Source organism: Antedon bifida, chromosome 2 (assembly GCF_963402885.1).
Source record: "Antedon bifida chromosome 2, ecAntBifi1.1, whole genome shotgun sequence".
Lineage (NCBI taxonomy): Eukaryota > Metazoa > Echinodermata > Crinoidea > Comatulida > Antedonidae > Antedon > Antedon bifida.
The window spans coordinates 29,076,405-29,090,812 of record NC_136227.1 but is presented as its reverse complement, the minus strand read 5'-3'; the positions used below and the strand labels follow the sequence as shown (position 1 = coordinate 29,090,812).

Here is a 14,408-nt window from a genome sequence, read left to right as displayed (position 1 = left end):
TAATATTGCCATGTGTAATTAATATCGAAAACATTGTTTATTTTCGAAAAAAATTAAAACTCATCTAAAAATCAAACCCCGGTCAATGTAGGTAGGTCATGTTGCTACCAGTACCAGTCCTTATTCTTTTGTCATCCTGCTTCGGACATGAAATAACAATTTGAGGGCAGCACACAGGAAGACTTTATAATAAGCAAAGTCATTTTACTCAAGTGGTCCGTTTTACACCCTAGCCTCCCCTATTTTTTTTTTAATTCTTGAGTTAAAGACATAGTTCGTTCGATCCTATTTATACAATAATTTGACTCTGATTTGTGGCTAGCGCCCTCAACACCTGTTGATCTTTGAACAACTTTTAATCGATCAACCAGTTTAATTTTGATTTCGCCTGGCGTAAGTTAGTATACTCAGATTGCATACAGCCGACTCAACAACGGACAGCAGAATACTAATTAGTATTACTATTTAGACTGCGATTTTATAGGCCTACGAATATTTACAAGGTACAGTACTATGAATCTTGTCTTTACGGGTGTGGTTTAAATCTGTCTCAAATATTTATTTAGGTCATTTTATTATTATTGATTATACTGTCCCGTGAACTGTGAGAATCTTTATGTTTGTACAGGTAGCGATGGCGTTGGCCCATTCTTACGTTTGTAGGCACAGCAGGGATAGTTTGTTTTTGTTTACTTACAAACTAGGCCTAGTGGAGTGGGACTAGCTACTTGTACTGGCGAACAACAGAGAGTATTACATTTCTTTGAGTTAAAAAATCTATTCCTTTTAAACCAACAGAAATTTGTCTAGTTTATGAGATGATTATTATTTCAAATACACCAATAATTATTAAATAATTGGAGGTAAATATTTACAAAGTCAGAAATGTTTCCCTCCTAATAACTAATTAATGATTTAAATAGGTCAAAATGGCAGAATCAAAAGAGTTTCGAGAGCAGGGTAAAGAAATGGTTGAATACATTGCTGGGTACATAGATACGATTGAAAAAAGACCACCGTTAGCTCAAGTAGAACCTGGTTATCTCAGCAAACTGATCCCAAATGCAGCACCACAAAAACCAGACAAGTGGGAAGATATTATGAAAGATGTAGAGAAAGTCATCATGCCTGGTGTAAGTATCATCAACATACTTTTTTTTCTAAAAACGAGCATTTTTTTTAGAACAAAATAAATAGAAAATAGAACATGTTTTTTATTCATTTAATTAAAAATGATTTGTTGAAAGATTGAACCTTCAATTTAGCAGTGGAACAGTCAACTTTCAACTCATTATATTCTCTCTATTCATTACAACTCATTGTTAGGTTGAATTCAACAATTCAAGTGATCGTGGAACCAATTAAGTTTTCTATTCAAAAACATTGACGTTATTAATCTATGCACAGCGTCTTCAAACAATAAACCATGCCTCCTAATATCCTCTTCAATCGTTTAGACGCAATCCTTAATTACACGATATTCATTTTACGCATAAAGTCAGATGATTAGAATTGTCAGTGTTCCTACTTTATGTAAGTAAAAGGTCAATGACGTCATCCATTTATATTGTTTTGTCTTGTTAACATGCTAGCCTATCTGTTTGCTATGCTAACGTCATGCTTTCATGATAGATGTTAATAATTAATAATAAAATAAAATTTAAGCAGTTTTTCAACAAAGCTGTATGAAAAATTAAAAACATTTTAAATTGAATCCCAAAAGTTCAACATTTTGATTGTTTTAGTATATAAATAATTAACAATAATATTTAACTAAATAACATATGTTTAAATAAAAATGATATGATTTGGGATTCATGCTTGTTAACATGCTTCCTAAAATGTAAACACCTTTTCTAAACTTGCAACAATTTTACATCTATATTAAAATTGAGTTACAACCCCTTTGCTATATGTCACAAAATATTAGCTTAACAACTCGTTTTCAAATCAGATTTCTAAAAAAACAATTTCTATCATTTGCTATTTATTTATGTTATTTTCTTTTATTCGCCGCAAGTGATTTATATGAAGGAATTTTTGCCAATTAAAGATGCCCTAAGTATGCCTCATATCAACGCTATTTTATCTAAAAACCATCTCTATTTTTTTCATGAATAGAAAACAGAATTGTGTTTTTTGTCGGAACACATTATGTTTAGTGTTTTGTTTCCAAAAACATAGCAAAACCGTGTATTTAGAGAAAATAACATAAATTTCGGAAATTAATTTTTTTATTTAATTATTAAAACAGATTGATTGTGCAGTGAATAATCTATTTGTAAAGACTATGTACTAGGGAACCCATGAGCTACACATTTACTGTGACTGTCTTCCTGATTCTTTCCTTTCTGAGAATAAGATACTGTAACATTGTCTGGTGCAACACATACACACCTTAAAAAGCTTCTCCATCTTTCCAGGCATCTGCCTTCTATCTCTGACCTATTATCATTATTTATGCATTGTATTTTTCTTATCCTTTTTTTTCTCGGGTTTGTAAAAAAATGAAAAACTGTGATGCGATTCATAAAAGGCTTAAAGAAAATAATATAAATAAAGAAATAAACGGTTTACAAAATAATTGTGGTTGATCATTTGTTCAACCTTTTATCAATTATAGAGAAAACTGTACAAAAAAAGATACCTTCGCTTGCTTTTGATGCAAAGAAAGCACTTGCACATGTCAACCATGGCTGTTTATATGAAGCTTTGGTATCAAGAAAGTTTATTGTAAATCAAAGACTTAATAATGTCCTTGACATTGCCTTATTCTTTAGTTCCAGTAATCCACCTTTAAAAATATATATTTTTATGAACAAAATGTTATTCATATGCTCTCTCTATGCTGGTATAGACGAATTCATCCAAGCATTAAAGGACAACTTGACCGAGGACCATATTTTTACAATGTATTAGGGATGTACATATGATTTCAGAACCATCGCAAAATTAAGGATATCGCCGCACCCCCTCGACATACAGCCGTCGCCGTCAATTTACATAATGAGTTTTCTGGCAAAGTCTGGCAAATCTGGAAAATTTCTAGTAAACACACTTTGTAAATAAATCGTAACAAATATAAATGTTGATTTTTTTTATTGTTTCTTTTGCTTATCTGGACTCATTAAGTAGATTTTGCGATGCACCTGTGACGACACAGCAATTTACGGCAACGGCTGTATGTCGAGCGGGTGTGGCGATATCCTTAATTTCGCGATTGTCCTGAAATCATATGTGCATCCCTAATACGTTGTGAAAATATGGTCCTCGGTCAAGTTGTCCTTTAATGTCCACCCCCAATTTTGTATTCATGAATACACTAATACAGTATTTTATATTAATATTTATGACCTAGACTTATTATATTTGACTCCTGATAACTAGGCTTAATTGGGTTATCCAGGCATTCAATTCATGTTTATTTCATCTTTTTGTAATTTTCTATCTATTTATGTATTTTCTCTCTGTTTTGTTCTTTTTGCATGCTGCCATTAAATCAAATCAAATATACCCAATTTAATTATTAATACCCATTTTTTATTTCATTAATTTATTAAAGATATTGTTCCCCTGAAATAATATGAATATGCCATTTTAATATCACATATACAGTTAAATAGTTATTCAGTTTGACCAAAAATTGGATTGAAAACCAATGGGTTTTTGGTTGAATTTAACTATTTATTTTGACTTTATAAGTGCATGAAAACATTTTTTTTTCCTACTGAAGTAATTAACTTTTATGGGGTAATTAATACATGTTCAGTAATGCAGCATTGTTTTCTCATGTACAGGTTACCCATTGGCATAGCCCTCATTTCCATGCTTATTTTCCAACTGGCAACTCATTTCCAGCCATCCTTGGAGATATGCTGAGCGATGTCATCGGCTGCATTGGTTTTACTTGGGTAAGATATATATATTATTCAGTCTCCACCCACCATTCACCACCCTGTCTCCTTTGTTGTATTTCTTGTATTCCTGTCCACCCAGACAGCACTTGCCAGTTTTTATGCTGTGACTTTATCCAAATTCCTTCACTTGCTCTGATGAAGGGCTAGTGTTGCCCGAAAGCTCTGCTAACTTTTCTGGCTGTTTTACTTTATCGTTTTGATTTAGCTTTTCGCTTTTTTTTTTTTGTATCTCCATTAAGATCCAGCCACTGATATCCACAGCATTGTCATTTTTCAGTAATTTGCCTTTGGATTTATATATATAGAAATAGAAATAAATGATAAAAACGCTTGGAATGTAGATTACCAATTGAACATTTTATTGCACTACAGGCTGTTTCATGAGCATGAACTCAACCTGGGCTCTAAATGATGGCCAAAACAAATAATTATATATAAACACATTAGGTATAGAACATTAATTCTAAACCGCCAGGTGATATACTGAAATTTAATTAATTAATATATATATAACAGGGCCGTACGCAGGTGGGGTGCGACGGGTCTCCCCCCCCCCCCCCAAATTGCAAAAGGTCCACATTTTATAGGGTCTTAAAATATCTGTGGTGTATTATACATTATATTATGAAAATGGTCCAAAATATATTAATCCGCACCCACACCCAAATAAAATCCTGCGTACGGCCCTATATATACTATATATCAACTTCTACAAACCACCTTTTCAGACTTTCAGAGCTTGAAATTAAATCCTCTAAAGCCCCTATAACTGAAAAACATCTCTTTCGTTCACTCTAATTTTTAATATTTGTTCATACTTTAAAATAAATCATTATAATCACAATTGAGCTTGTAATACCATTGAAGAATATATTTAACAAATATTTTGTATGCATAATAATAAATATTTTAATTATTGGTCTCTCGCGAAAAGCCACTTTCTGCGGCCGCCGGCGACATTTGTGTCGTGGGGATGGCTACTCCAGATATGTTATCTGCAGTGCTGTATATTCCAATGGATTGGTGGTGAAAAAGAAATATGAAAACACATACGGTAGCTTATATTGTAGTAAAATTTTACTGTAAGCCTAATACATATAATGACAATAAACTTGCACCAGCAAAAACAGTATCGTTCGAATATGACAAATTATAATATAGATTATAATTTGTACAAATCATTTTCTTTAATTTCCTTTATAGTAAACTATTATTCTTTTTAAATACTTCCTAGCTAATCATGAGGCATTTAGTATAGATGGCTCTAAACATGAAGGAAATATTTTATTCTAAATAATTGCTCTAATAAGAAAAATCTGGAAAAAGACAGTCTACAGTCTGTTCAGTGCAATTTGTCAAATTTCTAAAAGGACATTTAACTGTTAAACATATTTGTAAGTTTACAAGTATAGTGTACAAAAAATATTTTTATGCATTATGAGGTTTACTGTGAATTTCAATAAAAGCATTTTGTACAAATTCTTTCGAATTTGGCTTTTGTTATAAAATATAAATTATATTATAATGCCCTTTCTATCAAAATACTCAATTTTAATTCCATATAATATAAAACACTTGCCTTTTGTCCTGAAAATAACCATGGATTTTAGATGTTAATAAATTATTAATATCAAAATACTTGACATGCTCTTTACCAAAGTCTTACAGTGCATTGTGACTTGGGCCTACAATTCTTTTGTATATCATTCCCTCTATGGAAGAAATTAACTTTTAATATAATTATTTAAATTTATTGCATTTTTTAAAAAGTTTGTGTCAAATTATCTTTTACTACCATTCTGAACTTGAAATTGGCAACTTGACTGTAACTGATACCTGACGACTGTGTTGATAAAACATGATTGTAAATTATTATATAAGATTTCCATATTTGTTTTGTACAGCACTTTGGTCTCTGGGAAAAGCACTATATAAATAACTATAATAATAAAATTGTGTATATTTTCCACTTATGGCAGATTGCTAGCCCAGCTTGCACAGAGCTTGAGACGGTTGTGATGGATTGGTTAGGTAAAGCAATAGGCTTACCTGAAGAATTCTTGGCAGAGGGTAATGGAAAAGGTGGAGGAGTAATACAGGTAATTTTCCCTTAATAGCAAAGTTACGCATTTCATTAATAAAGGCATTATTTTTATTAATACAATTGTTTAATATTGGGTACCTAATAGTGACATTTGTTCATTTTGCAGGGTACAGCAAGCGAAGCAACATTAGTGTCATTTTTAGCTGCCAAAATGAAAAGAATACGCAAGGAACTTGAATCACAGCCTGATAAGGACCAGTATGATGTTTTGCCTAAATTGGTTGCATATACTTCAGATCAGGTACAGTCTCTTGAAAATCACACATATTTTATTGCTAAGAAATTTAACAATTGTGATTTTCATTGTTTTTTTTTTTTGGATAATAGTGATTAGATTCAGTTTGAGTTAACAGTTGTTAAAAATTGCCATTGCGTATAGGGTTTGTTTTTTTATATTCTAACATCTGTGGCTGGTCATTGAGGCGTGAGGAAGGTTCGATTGTAAACCTGTTTAGGGTCAGTTCGTATGAAAAGGCAGAATATTCTTTACTATTATAAGTACAATAGACATTCCACCAGTCAAGGTTTCTTACCCTTCTCTTAAAGTGCAAGTTTTATTGAACTTACTGATTGTTCTTATAATCCTACTTTTAATGCTTTTGTTAGACATTTCAGAAATCTACCATTTGTATTTTACTACCATATTTCTTATTTAAAAACGTAAAAAAAAAACATATTAATGTTTTCACAGACATTTTCAAACTATTAAATTAATGTTTTTACAGAAATTTCCAAACTAATGATGTAATGTAGCATGCTAACTGTGGTGCTATAAAGATTTCATAGTACAGTAATTTAATTAAGTAAATTAATTTGGTGCATTATTGTGAAACTTGGTAATCCTCTTTTCTTCAATGTACTGCACAGTGTATTCTTCAATGTATACAGTATCTTCTTTTGTAGCATGCTAACTGTGGCGCTATGAAGGTTTCATAGTACTGTAGTTTATTGTAATGTAACGTGGTAGTGCATTATTGTGAAACTTAGTAATCCTCATTTCTTCAATGTACTGTACATAGTGTATTCTTCAATGTATACAGTATCTTCTTTTGTAGCATGCTAACTGTGGTGCTATGAAGGTTTCATAGTACTGTAGTTTATTGTAATGTAACGTGGTAGTGCATTATTGTGAAACTTGGTGTTAATGCTCATGTCTTAATGTGCTGTACAGTATCTTCTTGTACAGTATTACATAGGTTTCATTATATTTCAGGCACATTCATCAGTCATGCGAGCTTCTTTGATTGCCTCAATCCGAATGAGGAGTTTGCCATCAAATGAAGAGAATGCACTTAGAGGGAATGTTTTACAGAAAGCAATAGAAGAGGATAAAGCAAAAGGGTTGATACCATTTTTTGTAAGTGTATATCTTCAGTTGTAATTTAAGTAGTTTGTAAGTTAAACGATTATGTTTTATTGAGTGTGTTTATCTATTTAATATCAATTTTAGACTCTCACTCAAATACAGTCAAACTCTAAGGGGACACCTTCAGAACCAAGGCAAGTCCCCTTAATAGGGGTGTTCCCCTGAATTAGGGTGTGCCCCCTGAATTGAAGTTGACTGTATTGTTAAAACATATTGCCCATTCAATTCATGCCTTGAAAGTGTAATTAAAGGTGTCTTGTCAGTATATCTTCCCAAAGAAGGCATTCTACTGTATTTAGAAAGTTGATTAGAATTGAAACAGTACTATATACTAATAGTGTATTTATTTTCAATTTAATTGCCAGATTGCATAACCTACATTACTGTATTTGTAAGTTATACATTAAGAAATTACACTCTTAAATTTCGCTTGTTTAGGTTTGTGCTACTCTCGGAACCACAGCGTTCTGTGCCTTTGATAACTTAACAGAACTTGGACAAATATGTGAGTAATGAATGAATTGTCAGTTGGTACTGCAACCTTTTGTTAGATGTTTTCATGACAATATTAAATGTTTAATATTGTATAACTGTATGTATAGCATGATGAGCCATGGCGACTATCATGTCCAGTTGTGTCAAGTCAAGTCATATTTCCTTAAAATTATATTAATTATCAATTTTATTGATTTTTTTTTAAAATCCATACGCATCCAGCAGAAAGCAACTCTCCAATTACAGGATGGATAAACTATTTTATAATTTATCGTCCTTACAAACTAAGTTATTTCTTATAATTACAAAGCAAACAAACCTAAATTATTTTAAATACAGGTTTAATTTATATAGAGTACAATTTGTTTATAATGAATGTATACTGTATATCTTCTCTCTTGTCTTAATTTTGACAGGTGTCAATGGACTTTGTGTAAACTGTCTTTATGCTATTATTCTCAGAATTGTTTTCCCTGAAAAGAAATTAGGAACAATTGACCAATGTTTTTAATTATGGTTGTGTTTGTTGATAGGTGAGAAAGAGAACATATGGATGCATGTAGATGCTGCGTACGCAGGCACAGCTTTTCTATGCCCGGAATTTAGATATCTACTGAAAGGTGTCAAAGTAAGTCGACTTTATGGCAAGTATGTTTCTGTAGATTGTATGTGAACTTGTAAACATGTGAAATGAATGCATTTTACCACGTATTTATTTACTTTAATTAAAGTTTGTGCCAAATATATAAAAAGTCATTACTGTACAAGAAAAACAGCTGTTACATTATTATTATTATTATTATTAATATCAAGTATATAAAACTTCTGGTCAGACAATTAGCCAATCACTTGAATAATACCTGTAAATTTATAAAAAACAGTTATCTTCATAGCAATCAAATCATCAATGGTTAATAATTAATTAAATTTAGAATGATAATTGCTAATTGAATTATCAAGACAAAAACAGAAATGACAGAAATTATATTTTTTTATCGTTTTTAAATCAAGATGTCTCTAAAATAGATATATAGATTTTGCTGAACTTTTGGCTCAAGCATTCTTTATATCTATTCCTGTCTACACTATCACACTTTATGTGAAAAAAAATGTGATTTGCCCATATATGGATATGATGATGTCATATCACTACCATATTTGGGCACATCACACTTTTTTGTAGACAGAGCTTTTATAGTTGAAATTCAAATAAAGTTCATTATTACTGTATTGTTTGAATACAAACAAATGTTTCCAGTTTCAAGAGAGTTATAATAGAGAGATTTCAATTTGCGATGATTTAAGATCTACGTATTGATTTATCGTTGCATGGACCAAAAAATTACAAAAACTGTGTAGAGGAAGAGAATGCAAATTCCAACCAAATCGAAAATCAAAGACTCCCTCTAGAACGCTAAATTTGGGCTGAAAAACATTTTTGAAGGGCCGCAGGTTGATACATTCTCAATTCTGATGATATGATTCTCTGAATATCCAATTTACACTATGTGATTATTAAACACTACATATACATTCTATTGTATGGTATGAGACCTACTGGTATAACTACAAGCATTTTATTTTGTTTTCATGAAAAGTGTCATTTTATTACAACAGCACAGTCATGCTACCGATTATGTGTGTGATTAAGTATGGCATGCTTGTTAAAAAGTAATTGAATGCTTCCTTTCCCCACCAAGAACCATGTGTTGACAGCTTGTTCACTCCAGGCCTAAGTCTATTGTTTCTAGAGATCTTTGATTGGTCATGGAAAACGGTGGTGGTGTAACAACTATAAATGCCTTATAATATAATAATTAATATTAATTAATCATTTCCCCAACACGGGAGATGTTGAAACATATGTTTAAGTATCACTGTGTTAATAACTTATGCCATGTCAGTCATTGTAACATTAACAATTAAAAGTATTTATATATTTTAACAAGGTCTGTTATATAATAGAACAAAAGACCTCTATTAGAATCAATATGCCATAAAGTCAGTGGTGTCAATCGATGTATCAAATTGTCAATGTGTCAAATTAAAATGAATTATGTGCTTAACTACCTTTTATAATTCAACATGCTATTACAATTGTGTATTGTGTTTGAAAGAAGTACGTGTTTTATAACTTTGAAGTGATTGCATGTAGTGAGAATTTAATTACCAAAAATACTACTTGGACACAAGTTTCATAGTAGTTTGTACCTCCTGTAACACAGGCACCACAGACCTGTTAGCAAACTTTGCGTTTGCAAGCAAAATTTGGTGTAGACTAGGCTTGAGTAAGGCACAAATATGCAGGCCTAGCATAACAGAGGCTTTTTCAACTTCAAAGCAACTGTAACGTGTGACAAAGGGCTAAAGGCTGTTGCTGATTCAAAAATCAACCTATAGTGTCACTAAATTATTTTTACCATTGCACTCGTAAACATTCGTTATTTGTAAACTATATAACATGTATTATTTGTATTATAGTATGCCACTTCCTTCAACTTTAACCCTCACAAGTGGATGAGAATAAACTTTGATTGTTCTGCAATGTGGGTAAAAGACGAGGATGATCTTGTGCACGCATTTCATGTAGATCCTTCCTACCTCAAACATAAACATCAGGGAGCTGTCAAAGATTTTAGGGTTAGTAAAACTATTCTGGCCTTCTCTGTCAGATTTGTAAGAGCAGATAATAACAAAATTGCGATCATATTGTTTGTTTCCTCATTGATCAGTTATGGATTGTAGTATTAAATGTAGTAAAATAATATGAAAGCAATAGAATCATTTTAACAATTCTTTTCAACAGCATTGGCAGATTCCTTTAGGAAGACGTTTCCGATCTTTAAAACTTTGGTTTGTTCTGCGTATGATGGGAATTGAGAAACTACAGGAGCATGTCAGAAAGGCAAGTGAAGTTGGAAGTATTTTTCAGTTATGACAACTAGTTATCTGTTTATGATTTGTAAAATTATTATATTCGTGGTGCAACATTTTCATTAAACACATGAGACCTAGAGCTTTTTGCTACTAGAAAGAAAACACAAAGTAGAAATTATTTTTGCAGCAGAAATACACCTTACATACAAATGGTTTGCCCATAGTTTATTATATGTTATACTGTATTATTATTGTATATTCATTTTACCTATTATTATATAGCAAGTGCAGTTAGCACATGACTTTGAGAAACTGGTTTTATCTGATTCACGTTTTGAGATTGTGGGCTCAGTAATTCTTGGCCTGGTTTGCTTTAGGTTAAAGGTAGGTAACACATATCCATTCTCACCTACATAAATAAATACAATATAATACTCTAGTCCAATTTGAAAATATGACAGAAGATTTGAGGAGTCTGCACACTTTGGATTGTGTTTGGGAAAATGAACGGAGCCTTGTGGGGTGCTGGATTGTCTTTTTCCTTCCTTTAGCATTTTTGCATATCTAAGAAAAATTTAGAAAGTATGTATATGCCACTGAAGGATTTAACATTTTTAAAATAAATTCCTTGACTGTAGCCTATATCTACACCCAGGCATAACTTAAATGTACACAATATATACTCCTATACTCCACCCCATCCACCCCCCCCCCCCCTTGGATGGGTTAGGGCCTATGGAAATCAGAGTATTATTATCATTTGATTATCACTAAACCAATGTGATATCACAGAGAGATGTTTCTCAAATACAAAATGCTGTATTTCCAAATATAATAAACAAAATAAAAAATACTTTCTGAGAGGTAAAAGCAATTAGGTATTTCAATTTTCTATGTAGGATTCGAATGAAATAAACGAAAAGTTACTTAAAGAAATCAACAACAGTGGAAAGATACACTTGGTACATTCGACAGAGAAAGAGACATATTTCTTAAGGTTTGCAGTCTGTGCTTCATCAACAGAACAAAAACATGTCCAATATGCTTGGAAAATTATCCAAGAACTTACAAACTCTCTACTTAATGGCATTCCTCCCTCCATTTAAAGACCACCTCTGTGTACTTGCGCTTTAGTTAAAGGAGGAATTCCAAGGAGAATCGGATTTTCGTCCTTTGCAAAAGTTGTTGATCAGATAGGTGCTACAGTATGTAGTGTGTATTGACAAATTGACATTTATAAAAAAAAACATATTCAACGTTCACACTTAAGCTCTGTCTACACTATCAAATTTTATGTAACAAAAAATGTACCCATATATGGACATGATGATGTCATATCACTACCATATTTAGGAACATCGCACTTTTTTTGTCAAACTAGTTTGATAGTGTAGACAGAGCCTTTATACTGTAAAATGTATAATATAAGTGTAAATGTTGAATATGGGTTTTCTGTAAAATGCTCCTACTTAAGTTAATACCTAAAATATTTGTTGAAGTAAAATACATAGTATTAAAGGGAAATATCTGACTTAAGTGTGATTGGTGAAAATGGGAACTGGATTAATTGGTGGTGTATTAGTAGTGTATTTTTACTTTTGATTTATTAAACATTACTCATTTTAGCAATAAGCAATACAAATTGATAAATAACATGAATGTGCAAGCATGGTGGTGGGTTATATTAATCAGGGAAATATATTTTTGATTTATGCAGGGATATTTATAATAATAATAATAAGTATTATTCATTTTTTAAATGTTTTATTTCGGAATCTCTGGTCCCAGTTAAGCTTGAGAACGATAATAAATACAGTAGTACATTTACTTTTACCTTTAAAATCTAAAATTGAAGGCCATTAAACTTAACCTCTATTATTAGTGCAGGACGAACGAAAATTACAAACAATTAATTGAAGCAAGGCAATCCACTTGATTGGAGCATAGATCTTCAATATCTTTTTTTGATTTCTGTAAATCAAACTTTTTTTTTCACTTTGAACATTTAATTATGTCTTTGATTATATTTAATTAATTAATATTATAAGAATTACTTTATATTTTAATATGTTATTAATATTATTCAAACTACTTAGTTTTCAACATACAGTATTATTATATATAGGCCTATATATAAAATTGAACTACAAATTAGACGCAGGTTAGTAGAATGAGATTCATAATAATAAAGATATCTAGACAAATTGGGTATAGAAGTTTTTAGTACTGAAATTTAGAAAATGTATGTTTGCAAAATTTACGACATATTACGAAAATGGCAATTATATATATACAGTATATTATATTCATAATTTCTAGATTTAATTGATTGCAGTTTTTTGATGAATAAATTGTCTTCAATGGTTAATTTTGTTTGTACGAAAGCCCATTATTGTCACTAACTGCATGTACTGTGATTTGCTGTGACACTATAGACACTCGTACATTTTGTATTCATGCTATAGCTACTGTATATCAGTCAGAGTCGCAGACAGTTTCAATCAAATATCAATCAATGTTTAAAATGGTTTGTGAACGCCAGTCTTTTAACTTAAAGGAGTACAAAGTTATAAGTTTGGTACAACGAGGGGAGTTCACTGGATAACACAATCACTATTCGTTTCTTAACCGTTTTTCAGGCCGCCATTTAACCGGTTATTGAACACTTTTCCTGTGTCTGCTGCCAAGAAATTGTGGTTCAAATTTATTCACATGGTTAATAATCGGTTATTTTTCCGCAGCAGAAACAGGTTATATTAATGGGATAACTGCGCTGATAATGACAACATAATACAACTATGATGATTCACGCGAAGTTGGGCTGACGAGAAAAACGTATAGGCCTAAACGCGGGAAAAGCAACGAGACGTGTTAAATAAAACGAGGTGAAAAAATATGAGGCGGAATCAACAATTCAATTCTTTATTACATCAAAACAAATTTGATAAATTAAGAAGGTATAAGCAACAAAACAAACAACATCAGAAATAATTAATATATCTTCTTAAAAAGCGGAGTTAACATAAACCATAAATAGATAACAGACAAAATAATATCAAAATCAAACGACAAACTGAATTAATATGTCATTGTAATTTGAATAATCAAAATAAATAAATAATAATAAATAGCTCCTTCTCTAACATTGCTATACAAATCATAATGTAAATCTGAATAAAATGATCATTTGATTAAAATGAAATTCGCCTTTAGTTTCGTTCCTATTGCAAAAGGTACATAGTCTATCAGAGGGCAAAGTTCGGGTATGGTGCCCCTTTTTAATCATTAACGAATATGCTCTTGTTCTCAGTTGCACAATTCGAGCGCATCTCGACATTGAATAGTCGACAAATTCATTTCATTTCATTATTTATTCGGTCTATTTCAGTACAGTGTTAACTTAATCACTGTAGCTGACCAGTGTGAACTTAATCACTGTAGCTGAACCGGTTGACCCAACCCCATAGGTAGTCAGTTTACACATAAAAGACACAAAATACAGTTAAAGCTCAGGTACAGGCATGAATTTTAAATATAATATCTGGTTAATTGTACATAAATCAAATATTTGTAACAAAAATCAAGACTAAAAAACATGAATTTCCCTTAGTATGATCAAATACAAAATTTGGCAAAATTCTGTCATAAA

The 14,408-nt window shown here is 31.4% G+C and overlaps 1 protein-coding gene across 2 annotated transcripts; it reads left to right on the top strand.

Annotated features, from left to right (window-relative positions):
* Positions 1-391: 391 nt before the first annotated feature.
* LOC144858970 (aromatic-L-amino-acid decarboxylase-like) lies at positions 392-13,088 on the top strand. 2 transcript variants are annotated; one of them, XM_078715142.1, is made up of 12 exons: positions 392-503; positions 924-1,133; positions 3,798-3,911; positions 5,897-6,016; positions 6,128-6,262; positions 7,235-7,378; positions 7,826-7,892; positions 8,416-8,510; positions 10,364-10,522; positions 10,689-10,787; positions 11,042-11,143; positions 11,659-13,088. In XM_078715142.1, exons 2-12 carry the CDS (start codon positions 930-932, stop codon positions 11,863-11,865), a joined length of 1,446 nt encoding a protein of 481 aa, XP_078571268.1. In that variant the 5' UTR covers positions 392-503; positions 924-929; the 3' UTR covers positions 11,866-13,088. The 2 variants fall into 2 exon arrangements, with proteins under 2 accessions (XP_078571268.1, XP_078571269.1); XM_078715143.1 differs by having other exon boundaries at positions 10,689-10,791; positions 11,046-11,143.
* Positions 13,089-14,408: the final 1,320 nt, after the last annotated feature.